The sequence below is a fragment of the Curcuma longa genome, chromosome 11, assembly GCF_044706935.1.
Source record: "Curcuma longa cultivar G26 ecotype Majalengka, Jawa Barat chromosome 11, ITB_CL_G26_1.1, whole genome shotgun sequence".
Taxonomy (NCBI): Eukaryota; Viridiplantae; Streptophyta; class Magnoliopsida; order Zingiberales; family Zingiberaceae; genus Curcuma; species Curcuma longa.
Window position 1 is genome coordinate 29458887 of NC_133871.1, and position 14891 is coordinate 29473777.

At 39.7% G+C, this 14891-nt stretch overlaps 1 protein-coding gene and 1 pseudogene across 1 annotated transcript; one reads left to right on the forward strand and one right to left on the reverse strand.

The window, feature by feature from the left end:
• Window positions 1-254: 254 nt before the first annotated feature.
• LOC141837537 (putative LRR receptor-like serine/threonine-protein kinase At4g37250) lies at window positions 255-2772 on the forward strand (annotated as a pseudogene).
• A 407-nt stretch (window positions 2773-3179) lies between these two features.
• Window positions 3180-13443, reverse strand: LOC141840742 (protein MRG1-like). Its single transcript, XM_074728806.1, is given in 12 exon segments — window positions 3180-3392; window positions 3394-3418; window positions 3539-3623; window positions 3913-4082; window positions 4808-4887; window positions 6651-6740; window positions 9465-9505; window positions 10986-11021; window positions 11614-11750; window positions 11886-11899; window positions 12109-12162; window positions 13253-13443. Coding segments are annotated over 12 exon segments (954 nt in total). The 5' UTR covers window positions 13415-13443; the 3' UTR covers window positions 3180-3332.
• Between the last annotated feature and the right edge of the window lie 1448 nt (window positions 13444-14891).

Sequence of the window (14891 nt, forward strand, 5' to 3'; positions counted from 1 at the left end):
ACCATTCCTACAAGCAAACACTGCACACAGAAATAGAAGTAACAAACTTACAATCCTCTGTTTTGCATGGTAATTCACGAACTGTTTTGGAGATTCTCGTCTGGAGTCTGGACCACCATAATCAAGTCTTCAGATCAAGGAAGAAGTTTTCCAATGTATTCTGGATTAGACTATCTCTGGTAGTAAGACAGCAATATCCATTTCCACAGCTTCCTTCTTCTCGTCTGTCAATGCGCTGAAACATGAGCGGCTCCATGTTGCAGACGACCGGCGTTCTTGCTCTGGTTCTTTGTTCCCTTCTTTCCATTGCGCCGGCGCTGGGCTTGAACCAAGATGGAGAGCTGCTGCTCCATTTCAAGCGGTCCATCCTCTCCGACCCCCTCGCCGAGCTCGCCGACTGGAACTCCGACGACGCCACGCCCTGCTTCTGGAACGGAGTCGCTTGCATGGGCTTCCCCGCTGTAGTCAATGCCACTGCGTCAGTTGCCTCCCGTGTTATATCTTTGATTCTTCCTGATTCCCACCTCTCAGGCCGTATCCCGCCGGAGCTCGGCCTCCTCGAGCATCTTCGCCACCTCGACCTCTCCGGCAACGCGATTTATGGCACACTCCCGGCCTCCATTCTCAACTTGTCTGAGCTGCGGATCCTCTCCCTGGCTAGCAATGAGATTTCCGGTGAGTTCCCCGACCTCGATGACGGTCGGTTGAGCAACCTCCAAGTGCTTAATCTCTCCGGCAACGCTTTGGAAGGCGCAATACCGGTCACCCTCGCCCTGCTTCCGGGCCTCGCCGTCGTCTCCCTGGCGAATAATCACCTCTGCGGTGAGCTCGCCGATGGAGGATTTGGCCGAGTTGAGCACTTGGACATGAGCTCCAATCTCATCCAGCGGCACAATCCCGCCGGGCTTCGGCGGACGATGGCTTCGGTACCTTAACTTGTCGCACAACCAGTTAGCCGGCGAAATTCCGCCTGCATTCGCCTCGGAAATTCCGGTGAACGCCACCGTGGATTTGGCCTTCAATCATCTCACCGGATGGGTTCCACAGGTAGGTGCTTTCGCGTCGCAGAAGCCGGCAGCGTTCGCTGGGAATCCGGGGCTCTGCGGGAAGCCACTCGAGAATCTCTGCACGATCCCTTCCACGCTATATAAGCCGCCGGATCCGGCAACTGAAGCTCCATTGGCGCCCAAGTCTCCTCCCGCTTTCGCTGTCCTGCCCAAGAACACCGAAGGGGATTCATCGGCGAGTGTCGGAAAAGCTCAGGTCAGGCTCCGGCCGGCGGTAGTCATTGCGATAGCAGTCGGCGACCTGGCCGGAGTCGGGCTTCTTTTAGCAGTGTTCTTCTACGTGTACCAGGCGAAGAAGAAGAAGAAGAGTGGAGAACATAGAGAAGAAATAGGGCACGAGCAGCACCAACCGGCCGAGGATGCAGCCACTGAATGCCATGTCTTCGGTGGGCTTCCCTGTTGCCTTACCAAGAAAGGGGACGAAGATTACAGCGATGAGACTTCCGGCCAGTCCACTTCCGCCGAAACAGAAGCAGAGGAGAGACTCCACAAGGGAAGAGGAAGGGATGACGGCAGCGGAGGAGGGACCCCTCCACTACCGCGGCAGCTGAAGCCACAGAGGGCCACTCTCGTCACCGTCGACGGAGAGCCGCAGCTGGAGCTCGAAACCTTGCTCAAGGCCTCAGCTTTCGTGATCGGCGCCACCGGGTCGAGTATCGTCTACAAGGCGGTGTTCGCCGACGGCAGCGCCCTCGCCGTGCGTCGCATCGGAGAGGGCGGCGCCGCCGACAGACTGAAGGACTTCGAAGCGCAGGTCCGCGGCATCGCCAAATTCCGCCACCCGAACCTCCTCCGCCTCCGCGGCTTCTACTGGGGTGCCGACGAGAAGCTCCTCATCCACGACTTCGCCTCGAATGGCAGCCTAGCCAACGTCTCATTTACCAGTAAAAATTCATCTCTCTCTCTCTACTGGTTTCGGATTTGATTCATCAACTTCTTGAACTTAACTATGTGCAATCAATTGTGGTTCTTAGAGAAGCTTGGCTCGTCGGCGTTGCACCTGAACTGGGAATCGCGGCTTCGAGTGGCGAGAGGACTGGCCAGGGGACTCGCTTACCTCCACGAGAAGAAGGCCACCCATGGCAACATCAAACCAAGCAACGTTCTCCTAGACGCAGAGATGGAGCCCAAGATCGCCGACTTCGGCCTGGACCGCCTCATCTCAGGCGACGGCGCCCCCCGATTGAGCGCATCAGCGCGGCTCTTCGGAACCAAGCGGCCGGTGCAATCGCAGAGCAACCCGACGGAGCTTCCGTCGCCGGCGTTGTCAGGGGTCACCGAAGTCAGCCCTCGCGCATCCACCTCCGCCACAGCGGCAGTCGCGGCGGCACGGTACCAGGCGCCGGAGAAGCTGAAGAACCTGAAGCCCAACGCTAAATGGGACGTGTACTCCTTCGGGGCTCTGCTTCTGGAGTTGGTCGCCGGGCGAGCGCTTTCGGAGGCGGAGATCGGGCAGGGGGCGGCGGGGTTCGTGGTGGAGGAGAGGAACCGGATTCTGAGGATGACGGACCCGGCGGTGAGGGCGGAGGTGGAGGGGCGGGAGGAGGCGCTGCTGCGCTGCTTCAGGCTGGGATTCGATTGCTGCGCGGTGGCGCCGCATCGGAGGCCCTCCATTAAGGATGCCGTCCAAGTGTTGGAGAAGGCGGCGCTATGCTCCGCCGCCGCCGCCTCCGCCTCCTCCACTTCCGCAGTTGCAGGATCATGACGTTGACAACTCAGTATCTTCCATTACACTGGAGAATAATCATATGTTCTATCAATTTAGTTGCTATCTTCAATTTATCCACTGTAGAATCGTTGATACGACTGTTAGCGTCCACAATCTACCCGTCGAAGAGAACTGCATTTTAGTTTTCAAAAAAAAAAATCTTCCTTTTTTTCTGCAGCTACTAAAATCTTTTATATACCTGCAATTCAAGAAGACAATTCAACCATGAATTCCGCATCCTGTAAAGAAGCATCTAAATATTCTATAAAAAGAAATACCTGAAACTGCAGATCGATCAACAAGGTTGTGATTGTCCTTCATCTCCCATTTGAGCACACAACGGAATAATCCATCACAAAAATCATGAGCACTCGCAAATTGCAGCAATCTCATCAGTTAAATCATGAGTCAAGCGTCTACTAGTGCATCTTAAATTAAGAGACAAGCTAATCGTTTTGAATGTACAACCTGGTAGCTAAACCATAAAGTACTGGACGGAAATAAGGTCTCAGATCATTTGGAGTTTTGGGAGATTGCAACATGAAAACTGTAAATTTCTATTTGGCATCAGATTCATCCGCTCCTCCTGAGGAACCATCGTAGGCCGAAAGGAAAAAAGGAACTTTGATTTTTCTGCAAAAACCTGCAAGGAAAAACCTGAAATTTACTGCTAATTATTTGTTGATGAATACTTTTGTCCGTATCAACCCCAAAATCAAATGACTAATCGATAAGAAAAGATTTTCGAGAAACTAAAACCTACCTGAGGATGTCCAACAGTTTCTGCTGCAATTTCGCAAGTGCTTCTTCCTCCATGTTGACGCAGGCAAGCAGCTCAGGCAATTTTACTATAGACAAAAACAAATTTACCACAAATGTATCAAAATGTAAGGCATTTACTATAAGTTGTATACTAATGAGATTCTGGCTCCTGCTGTTTTGGCATGTGGCCAGTACCATCCACTACAATTTAAGTACTAAAAATCGTGTAGAACATCTCATGGACAAGATCAAGCAATCGTATCATACTTTACATATTTGCTACAATGGTAAAATGATGTTCATAGGCAATATAACATGTGTGAGAAGAGTCTGACATAAAGAAAAAAATGTTATCAAATTGAGGTAAGAGCATACCAAAAAGGCGTAAAAGATGTTCTGCTCCATACACTGTTGAAGGAGACACATCATCACGAATTGCTTCATGATATTGTTGCCGCTCCTTTTTGTACAAAAGCATTGCCGGTAATGCCTTGTCAAAATAGCAACGCAAGCCTTTAAGAATATCACCAACCGACTCCGTAATCCTACAAGTTTTAAAGAAATCACTCACAGTAGCAACTGGCCGTTAGGAAAGGTTAAATGCCAAGACAACTACCTAAAGATTCCTAGCAGCCTTAAGGTTGCTGCATATTGAAAGAAGCAATAATAAGTCCATAAAGTTTTTTTAAAAAAAAAAGGAAAATACACGAGTTTGAAGCAACAAGAATACCCACTTGACCATGCAGAGGAGTAATATCCCCAGTTAATCAAAAAGGAAACCAAGAAGCTATACAGGCTTTAGTCAACCATGAGAAGGGAACGTGAATAAGATAAAAACTTCTGTTAGATTTTTTACAATAAAATAAAAATAAAACAAAAAAGTCCTCCATGCTGGAAAATGCCAAAAAAAAATCCAAACTCATTTCTCATTTTCACCTTTTCCTACTTTTCTCATCTCGATATATAAAATGTATTCATAATCCTAGATAAGTAAGATGAAACAAATTAAGATGCCAATATTTGCATTTTAGAAATTTAGATGAAAACAAAAGAGCTGTCAATTATCACTGATTGATACTCTAAGAGACAAACGACTAAGATTTAGAGCAAAGTTTCCAGGAGAAATCATATCAGAAGAAGATAACGGTGCAAAAGCAAGAGAAAAAGAAACTCAGGGAATAAATTATTTATACAAAAAGAACAGCCACTATTAAGTCAACAGAAGAATAATGCAGATTAGGCATTAGCAGTTTTGGCATCCAAAACTTACTTCCCATCTTTCTTTATCCAGTAATCAAGGTACTTCTTTAGGATTTCATCAACATTTGGAGATCGAGGAAGTTTCACTAGCTGCAACAGAGGCACTATTAGGCTAACAGGAGTTGTTCATCATCTTAAATTGACGGAGAAAATCATAACAATGATTTCACATATAAAATGTAGAATAAGTGAAAAAAAAATATTAGAGCAATATTATAGCATCCTTCTATGATTCCTTTCAAATGCATTGGCCCAATGGAATATCTATATGTTCATATGTAAATAAGCATGCTGCATATAAATGCATGCAAATATTTTATAGTTTTGCATAGAAATGAATTTCAAGCACTGGCCTATGCATAGAAATGCATGGTACTTCTATTTCAGTATCTGGATGCATATTGAATAGATATGTTTAGAAACAACTACCTTCATAAATCATAAGCCAGTTGGACTACAGGACAAACCAAAGAGAGGCCGGATGCGTAGTTGTAAATGGTTTGGAATAGTGTCAACAAGGAGAGATAAAGATAAATTTGTGTTCTTGTTTGTTGTTCTAGAGACTTACTAGTAATTTAAACTTGCTAGATGTAATGTGTGACACCCCAATTTCGTCTCAAATAGTGAGTTGTGGACTTCAAGAAGCTCTATGAACTTCGTTGAGTGAGCTATTATCAATTGGAGCATAAGCATTTTGGGTCAGTTCTCTTATCTAAGTGAATTGCAAAACAGAAAATGCAAAACTTGTGTTTAAACATAACAATTAGACGCATTTACTAAAGAGGCGCAACCAAGAGACCAAGGGTCGCTATCTGCCACAATTTACGGGGATGATTTACTACCTAATGAGTAGGTTAGGAATAACGAAGATGAGTGCAATTTTCTACATGGCATCTATATTGTGATTAATAAACAGCAAAAGTTCAAGTTAGTCATGGATTTGATGAGTAATGATAGGGAAAACCCCAATACAAGGTATGTAATATTTAACCAACTATATATCACTTGATTTGGATTACTATTAGTTTTGAATAGCTCAGTGCACCTATACCATACCATAAGAAAACCAATAAATTTTCAATTATCATAATGCAACTTCGATTTGAGTGAAAATGATACAAGTGGCGGATCAAGACCTCGGATTTTAGACCATGGTACCCAAAATTTTATTTGTCACCATAGTGCCATTTTGGATACTAGTGAGGAACTCAAACACTCGACTGCAATTCAAGCCAGGTTGGATTTATTATGAAATCATGCACGCAGATTTGTAAAAAAAAAAAAGATTCTAGGGGACAATAGCCCAAAAATTCAGTGATAAGTTCAAAATGTTCACCCAACTTTTTGTCAACACTTTCCTCCAATATTCAGCTTTTTAAAATTCTCAGTTCAATCAACTAACAATCATTGAACATGTTAGCAACCATCAAAAAGTACATCATTTGGTAAAGCACACTAAAAGCCAGAACAGGATCCTTGATTAACAGACCAGCCACTCAGTGATCTATCCATTGAACCTGTCAAAATGAGTTCCTAGGTTGCTCAAATACCAAGAAGTTTCTAGGTGCAAATCAGATCATGGTTGTCATCTCATGCATCATTCAGCTTAAATACAATGTATTTTGCAAGACTTCACTTCTGGTAACCTAAAAAAACAATATAATCCTCTAATAGTTGAGCTGGAAAACGAACCAGTCAGCTTGGCTTCACCAAAAAGGATATCAGTAGAATTCGACAAATAATTACAAGAAGTTGCTATGGTAAGATAAATTTGGAAATATATGTCAACTGAAGAATAAGAATATATTATCAAGCACCTGACATTTTCAAAAGAACAAAGAAGGAAGTTTTACCTTACCCAGTTGAGTAACTAATTCCCATTCATCAACCAACTGCTTCTTAAGAGTCAGAGGAAACTGTAATTTCACAAGATTCTCTGGTCTCTTCTCATCCAAACATAGAAAAAGATGTAACCCATTAGGTGGTTTCTGAAATAGTTAATGAGGTGTGCCATACATAGTACTTTCGAAGTGACAAAAAAGAATAGTTTAGATTTATAAGAATGTCTTAAACACTAAGTTTAGGAATCATAGATTTATAATATAAAATGAATAAGACTAAAGAAACTTTAAACAAAATGAACGATGGTAGAACTATAAATGCCGATGATATTCCTATTGAAATAGTGAAGAATTCAGGAGATTATATAATTTGACTAAGATTTTTAAGAAGATGACTAAGGAATGGATGAAAAGTTATTCAATCCAATATAAGAATAAAGGTGACTTACAATATTCCAATTATAAGTTGTTGAGTACAATACTACCATGGAAACTTCAAGGGTTAGTGACAGAAGACTAAAAAATCAATAAATATTTTGAAACTTCAATTTGATTTCATACTTGGAAAGTCAGCAATATATGTTATTCATTTATTAAGACAACTATGAAAAAGTATAGAGATAAGCAGGACTTACATAGAATTTTCATTAGCACTGAAAATAATTTATGATTTTTCCTTATAAAGCCATTTACGTGGTGGATATTAGAGAAAAGAAATATAGAATAATGATATTGGCGTGTACAATGATGTAGTTACTGATGTTAAACATACTAGTAGTAGTGTAACAAATAATTTTTTGATTATAGGTTTACACAAGAGTCAACCAAATTCGTATTATTTTACATTAGTACTAGATGAATTCATCAGCCATGAATCTCCTTGGTAAATCTTTTGCAAATGACCTGGACAGAAAAATTAGCTGGTTCGAATTAATTGCAATGTCAATTTGTTGGATGTTTGCATATCTGACTGTGGACGGTTAAGCAGGCTGGTCGAGAATATTGAAGCCAACCATATATAGGATGCAGTACCCTGCTTCAAATGCCTAGGACACCATTTTTAAAACCATGGCAGGTATAAAACATTACAAAAAGTTGCTTTCGCAAATATGAGAAAACTAAAATGGATATGTAAGGTTTACTAGAAAAGATCACATACAAATTATTATTTCAAGGAGCAACTAGGTGTAGCTCTATTTAATAATAAAGCAAGAAAAAAAGGTTAAGATGCTACGAGCATAGTTGAAGGTGACCAATAAATTTATATAGGTAATAGATAGACAAAATAGAATGGATCAGAATTGAAGGTGTAAAATGTAGAAAGTAATTTATGAATATCTAATCAGCATATCTAAAACTGATCCGAGAGATCTCAATATTACTGCAACATTGAAACCTCTTCATTATTACTAAAAAAATTTGTATTTGCAATTTTCTATGGTTAAAATATTGACAAATGCACACTATAAATTATTTACTATTTATTTAAAAAATAATAGTTTTCATTGTTGTCATTTCGAAAAAAATGTGATTTATTTCATATAATGATATTCACTATTCTTTCTTCCTAAATTTGACCCCTCTCTATGAAAAATTATTTACCCAGTATTAAATGTTCTAGGTGTAGTTTTCTTTGGTCAAAGGTAGAGATTCATTAAATCAAGGAGAAGACTTGCCAAATTTGCCAAAGCACGACCTTCTTTTCCTTTTTTTCTAAAACACAATACTCTCTCTTCGTTCCCATTATACTCTTCCATTTAAAATTTCCCTACACTAGATCGATATCAAGCTCCAAATACAAGCTGATACTGAAATCAGCTTCCAAAATGATTTTGAAATCAACTTATTTAGATAAGAGAGTTGTTTAGACACCTTCAAATGCGAGTATTCCAAAAAAAGTACATTTGGGGTGGAAATGAATTCACATGTGAAATTTCAAGTGAAAAAATTGTACAAATTGATTCTAGAATCAGCCTGTTATCATGAAATCAAATTGCAAGCTGAATTTGAAATCATCTTGTTTAGGTGAAAGAGATTAGTTCAGGCACCTATAGGATGTAAGTATCCCAAAAAAGCACATTATAGGTGGAATTGAACTTGTACATAATATTTGAAATGAAAATAATATCATAATTTGATCTCAAAATCAACTTGTTGACCAATGAAATTAGATTTTAAGCTGATTTTGAAATAAGCTTGTTCAGATGAAAGTAGGTTGTTTTAGTTACCATTACCATATGACTGTACCAAACAAACTCATTTAGGCAAAGTGAATTTATTAGGCACCATTAGACTGTAAGTAGCCCTAAAATGCATGTTTTAGATGAATATGAACTCGTGCATAAATTTTCAAGTGAAAATATTGTCACGTGCTAATTTCAAAATCAACTTGTGACCAATTTGATGGAGGAAATTTTGATATGGAAGAGTGCAATAAAAAAGAAAGGGCAAGTTTTGGGTAAAAAAAAAACAAACAGGGACGTATCTTGGTGGATATGAAAAACCAGAGTGTAAATTGCCTTTAAATCAATGACTTCTAGGTGCTCTACTAGAGTTTTTATAAGGAAAAGATTTCTGAAATTTATCTCATTATTTATGCATAAAATAAGTTAAAGGAAATTCTTTTAGCTTATGTTATTAATTTAACACAGTCAGTTTTACATCAAATCTTTTCCAGAAGAGCTAAATTTTTTATTTGGAGCATCCAAACTGACATGTTATCACCTAACTAGTCTGACAAAATTCCAACGTCAGAAAAGAGAACGTGTTGTAAAATCACATGGCAGGTTATCGTAGGGCAGGAAAAACAGTGCATCGATCACAAACCTCAAGACCAGATTGAACCTTCCTCTTCTTGCCTTTAGACACTGGTAATGAAGACAAAAAAGATGAGTCAAACACATGGAAAATGTTTTTTCTCCTGTGAAAAATTCAACTGATATGATTATAATGTGTAAATGTACAAACAATAATACCAGGCAACATGCAACATGATAAAACTCTTCAGTCAATTCAATTTAAAAGAATATCACGAGATCACAAAGATTGCATTTTACTCCTGAAGCATAAATAGGATGAGACTGTCACAGCAATCAAATGGAGAAAATGATTACCTTGTCTATGGCCAAGAATCAGCTCTCAGGCCTTGCATTGGTATGATCTACTTTGCCAGGGAAACCATAGACATAAGGACTGACAGAAAATAATGTACTACACCAATAATCATGGGGATTGATCAGGAGTCAGTTCTAGGCAGCTTAAGTGCCATCCGTTACTAGAGACTTAAAAAGAGTGCAGTCAGAGGAATCACTAATGCCAAGGTGGCCAATTAGTGCGCAAGCAGTCAACTTAGTGGTTTTTCCATGTGCAGGATCCAAGCAATTAATTTAGCTCGTCCACCATGTGTTGTAGCTCCTAAAATAAGTGAAATAGTTGTACATAATGCAGTGACCCGACCATTTTTTAAGCCTCTTGTCATACCCATTACATTACCAGCTGAATCTGATCAGCATTCAGGGTCATGAACTAAAGACCATAAAACATTGCATAGAACTGTGAGTGTATCATATTTAAAATGATGTTTCTCAGCCAGTTAGCAGCAATGAAGCTTGCAAACCATGCCCAACCGTGCAACCAACATTGGCAGCAGAGGTTTTATACCCATGGATGCATTTCAACCATGTAAGATAGATGTAACTTAAGTAAACAAGCATTTGGGCTGCTCAATCACTCACCACTTTAATTACTTCGGTTTTTCCATCGCAAATTTTCATCTTAAATATAGTTCCTAGCTTAGGTCACCTCAGGTTAGTTCTATATATACTGCAACACAAGGAACTTCATTATGTATTTGATGTATGATTCATTGAACAGATATTCCAAGTACAGTGCATTTCATCAATTTGAATATTTGTCACACTACATTGATCTAGGAATAATCAATGCCCTTTTGTGATTTGCATCAACTTGTCAACTTGGTTACTATGTTAGCAAGCTCTGAGATGGAATATATCATTTAAAGTACTAATTGGATTCAAGCAAATTAACAAAACGTGGAAGGGGGTTAGCTTCAGGTTTAGCAACAACGGAAGTTTCACACAAGACTCCATTAAAATCTATTCTCAGACAAGAAGATCATTACTTTTACAAAATTATGAAATCAAATACCGAGCAGTACACTTAAAATGCAAAGAAAAAATACAAAAGAAAAAGAAAACACAACAGCAGTTCATTGCTTAAATATTTTTAATACAAAAATACAGTACTTTTGTGAGAGTAAAATATATAGTTGAAAAGCAACTTGAAAATGGAAGCATAATTTTGATGACAAAAACAAACTGTTTATACCATAGCTTTTCAGATCCTCTCTATCCACTTTTGCATCTGTCAAACACAAATAGAGCATAAGAAAAAGCTGCAATCAGCTCATTCAACTTTCATAACATGTTATAGGACATGAAAGACAAAAGATATCAACAGGAATGGGGCAAGAGAAGAGTTTAACATTCTTGGAATTATGATCAGTGACTGTTTGGTAGAAAAAAAATTTGAAACTAAAAGGAGCCAAAATTTTGAAGGTTTCTACTTCTAAGATATTAGTTTTGGTCAACATTCAGATAATGCCATCCATCACACAGAAAATACACCCAACATGTGGATGGATATCTGGTACCAGGCGTTAGTTGACAGTTTCTAGAAACATTGGCCAACCACATAAGTTTGTATCCAAAAGAATCTCTAATTTGATGACTATATATTATCTGGATAAAAGGAACCATCATTGACATTCAGAATAAGAGAAATTGAAGTTGGTTTTCCATTTTTATTTCTCAATTAAAGTTCTAATTGCCCATTAGTTCAAATGACATGAACATAGACCAACTAAGAAATAAAAACAAATAGAAATACAATTGGTGTGAGATCAATAACATTGTCTAACTCATTAAAATAAAGAGAACACTAGTTCATAAAAAACCTTTGAGCTTGTTTTGTGTTGACCGTCCAGATCTTGGATTTTTCTCACTAGTTTGGTTCTTTTCTAGAGCTTGCTGCTTGCATATGTTTTCCTCAGTATATTTCAACAAGCGATCAGCTGGAACCCATTCATCCCAGCTGTAAAGATTAAAGAATGATTCAGAAATTAGCTTATTTCACCAACTAGAGCCAACACAAAATATAAAAGAAATTGCATCAAGCACAAGAGAAATAAATTTGTTTTCATGGACAATGCAATCCACTAAGACATACTTCTTGTTCCAACCCTGCAAAAAATAGAAAATCAACAGTTAGAGAAGGGAACATTTCTACTCCCACATGCCTGCTAAAATTCAAAGTCAAAAGATGCAGGAAAAGATACAGGTGACCATCCAAATTAACTCACCATGAAGCAAGGAATGAGAATACAGATAATGAAAGTAATTAATAAGCAGGTGTTTATTAACTGATTGAGAGAACATAAAATCTCACTCACAAGGTAATGAACGAAGTATCTCCATTCATCCTTTCGAATTTCAGCTTTTTGGACCTACAAATGATTGAAATCGGCAAAATTTTATAGTGTTCATAAGCAAATTCACAAGGAAAAACAAAATCAAATGTGTAAGAAAAAGTAAAACCAGAGTCAAAACAGGGAAATGTTTCAAAATTGTGACGACAAGAACTATTCCCAAACTTCACCTCAGGTGGCAATCTTAAACACTAAGTATCTTTCTTCTTCATTTTGGTTCTAAATATTATTTACTAACTTAACAAAGTTATAGTGATGCATATCCATAGGCCTATATACACAATGTGGAAATTCAACATGTGTCTATAGAACATTAAGGTGACATGCCTGCCCAAATGCTCAGTCATGTTAGGAATGGGACCTGTTTCAGTTTGGCAAAAGAACAGGTTCCTGACCTGGAGGAACCTGGCCCTCCTTGCGAAACTACATCATCCTATTAGTGATCAGTGTCCTTCGACATTGGCATTGCCTAGGATCATGAGATCATGCGAGTGTCCATAAAGCGTCATGTAAGGTGCCTAGAAGAATTGGAGATATCACAAAGAAGTATTCCTCTGCATGCAATCTCTTACAGTCTGCTCCCCTTGTATTCTTCCGCACTGTAGAAGAAAACTAGAGCTCTTTCTTTCATGACCCTCCTAGACCCGCAAAATAAGACATGCCAGCTATGAAGCTAAGTCCTCTGTAGCAGAGGAACCAGATCACAATCTCACACATAGACATTGAATTATGTATTATTCGTCGCTGCAGGAAGGTGTGATCTTCTGCAGATATGGCTTATTTCTTTTGCATATTTGGCTGACAATTGTTGTGGATTTTGCAAGAAAGGTTGTTCCTTTTGCAAGTTCCGTTGTTTCTTGTGTAGTAAAAGCTAAATGTAAACAAAAAAAAAAAAAAAAAAAAACTAGCAGAGCCTGCTTGCACCAACAGCCTAAATCATTAACTATTTCACATTGTTACAGATTGTCAGCCGGCCACGACATGTCAAGTTAACAAAAGTCAATGCTGGCCATGGCGTATCACAAAAGAGGGAGGAGAGGATGCAAGAACAGAAGACAAAGGCCAAAACACAAGTAAACCCTAAGAAGGGGGTGTAGTAGGTCGAGACCTTGGCTTCGTAGATGAGAGGGCCGTGGTAGGCGAGGACCTTCTCCCCCTCAGCGAAGACTCCGCCAGCGCTAGGGTCGGAGGCGTCGTTGGTGTTGTCTCCGCCGTCCCCATCCGCCGAGGTTTCCTCCTTGACGCCGGCTCCGGTGTTCGTACTCCCCATCAGTGGCCCACCACACTCGCGATCATTAGACGCTTTCGTCACCGTTTAAAGAGTTTTTTTCCCCAAAAAACATCTCTATATTATTGGGTAAATGTCAAAGAGGCACAGTAAGTTCAAAATTATCGGAAAGCATCCCTATCAATAAATTTGTTTAACAAAAAACCCCTCATAATTTAAAATTGCAAAGCTATCTCAGCCATTAAGATTGTCATCGGCCGACGATGTCGACGATGAAGAAGTACCAGATGTCGTTGCGCGCTCGAGTCAACCTTTGAGTCTAGTCTGATCCGAAGAAAGCCCATGCTGATACTTTTAGCTCAACCAGTGTTCCTATTGAGATTGCCTTCTGGACAAGTCACCGTCTATTTAGCACCAGGGTTGACTTCGCGATGATGAAGGAGACGACGGACTCCACGATCCTGCAAACACAAGAACGATGAGAAGGCCAGGGGTGCCCTGGCTCGACTATTCCGACGTTCAAGTCAGTATCTAGAAGAAGAAAAGCGAAAGGAGCTAATAGAGCAGTTGATGTATTTACGGTACATGTATTTGTAAAGCATGGACGTTATATAGGTGAAGGTGAGAGAATGAGATGGAAACATGTCTTTTCCTTAATTAAGGAAATATCCTGTCTCAGAGATCTTATCAGAAGGTACGTCCCATCGGGGTGAGGAAGATGTCTCATCATCCGATGAGGGAAGTGTCCCATCAATATTATAATAGTGATAAGGCATGTCATAAGTCATTATATGTCACATGGGTAAGGGGTAGGTTAACCATAAATGATTACTTTTGTCTTGTCAGGGCGATACAACCGACTGAGGGAGGTGAAGTCGGTTGGTTGCGAGACAAGATATTGGGGCATAAGGTTCAAGTCGGAGTATAGTTGAGTGAAGATTCGGAACTCGAAATCAAGTCTGTCATATTGAACAGAGCTGCGTCACTGCTCGATCAAGGACTTAGGTTTTGCAAGAGGTTAGACTTTGGGTCCCGACCTGACCCACACCTCAAGCGTCGCCGAGTCAAGGCACGGGGCCAAGTTAACCTTCTATCCGAGCGACACTTGGGGTTGGGTGTAGTCTCAAAACGAGCTTGTCAAATCAGGCGATAGACCCCTGCCTGAGGTAGACCTATAACAACCACTTTGACTCAGTCCTACTCCAACTCAATCATGATGAGTAGAAATGGAACATTAGATATAAATTTAAGAGTTAAGATTATTAAAAACTTTTTAAAAAATATTGATAAAAAAGTGCACTTTAGCAAAATTGAGTTTATCTTTTTAGTAAATTATGATTGAATAAAATGGGTCGATCGCTCACGTTTACAATGTTTATAATTATTTTGCTAAAAAACTAATAAATTTTTGGGAGGGAGATGGATTTCTGCCTCATTTATTTCAATAATCAATCAATTGGACGGAGTCAACGCTGTCTATTCATTAGTTAAACGTACTTGTTGAAAATTAATTGGCATC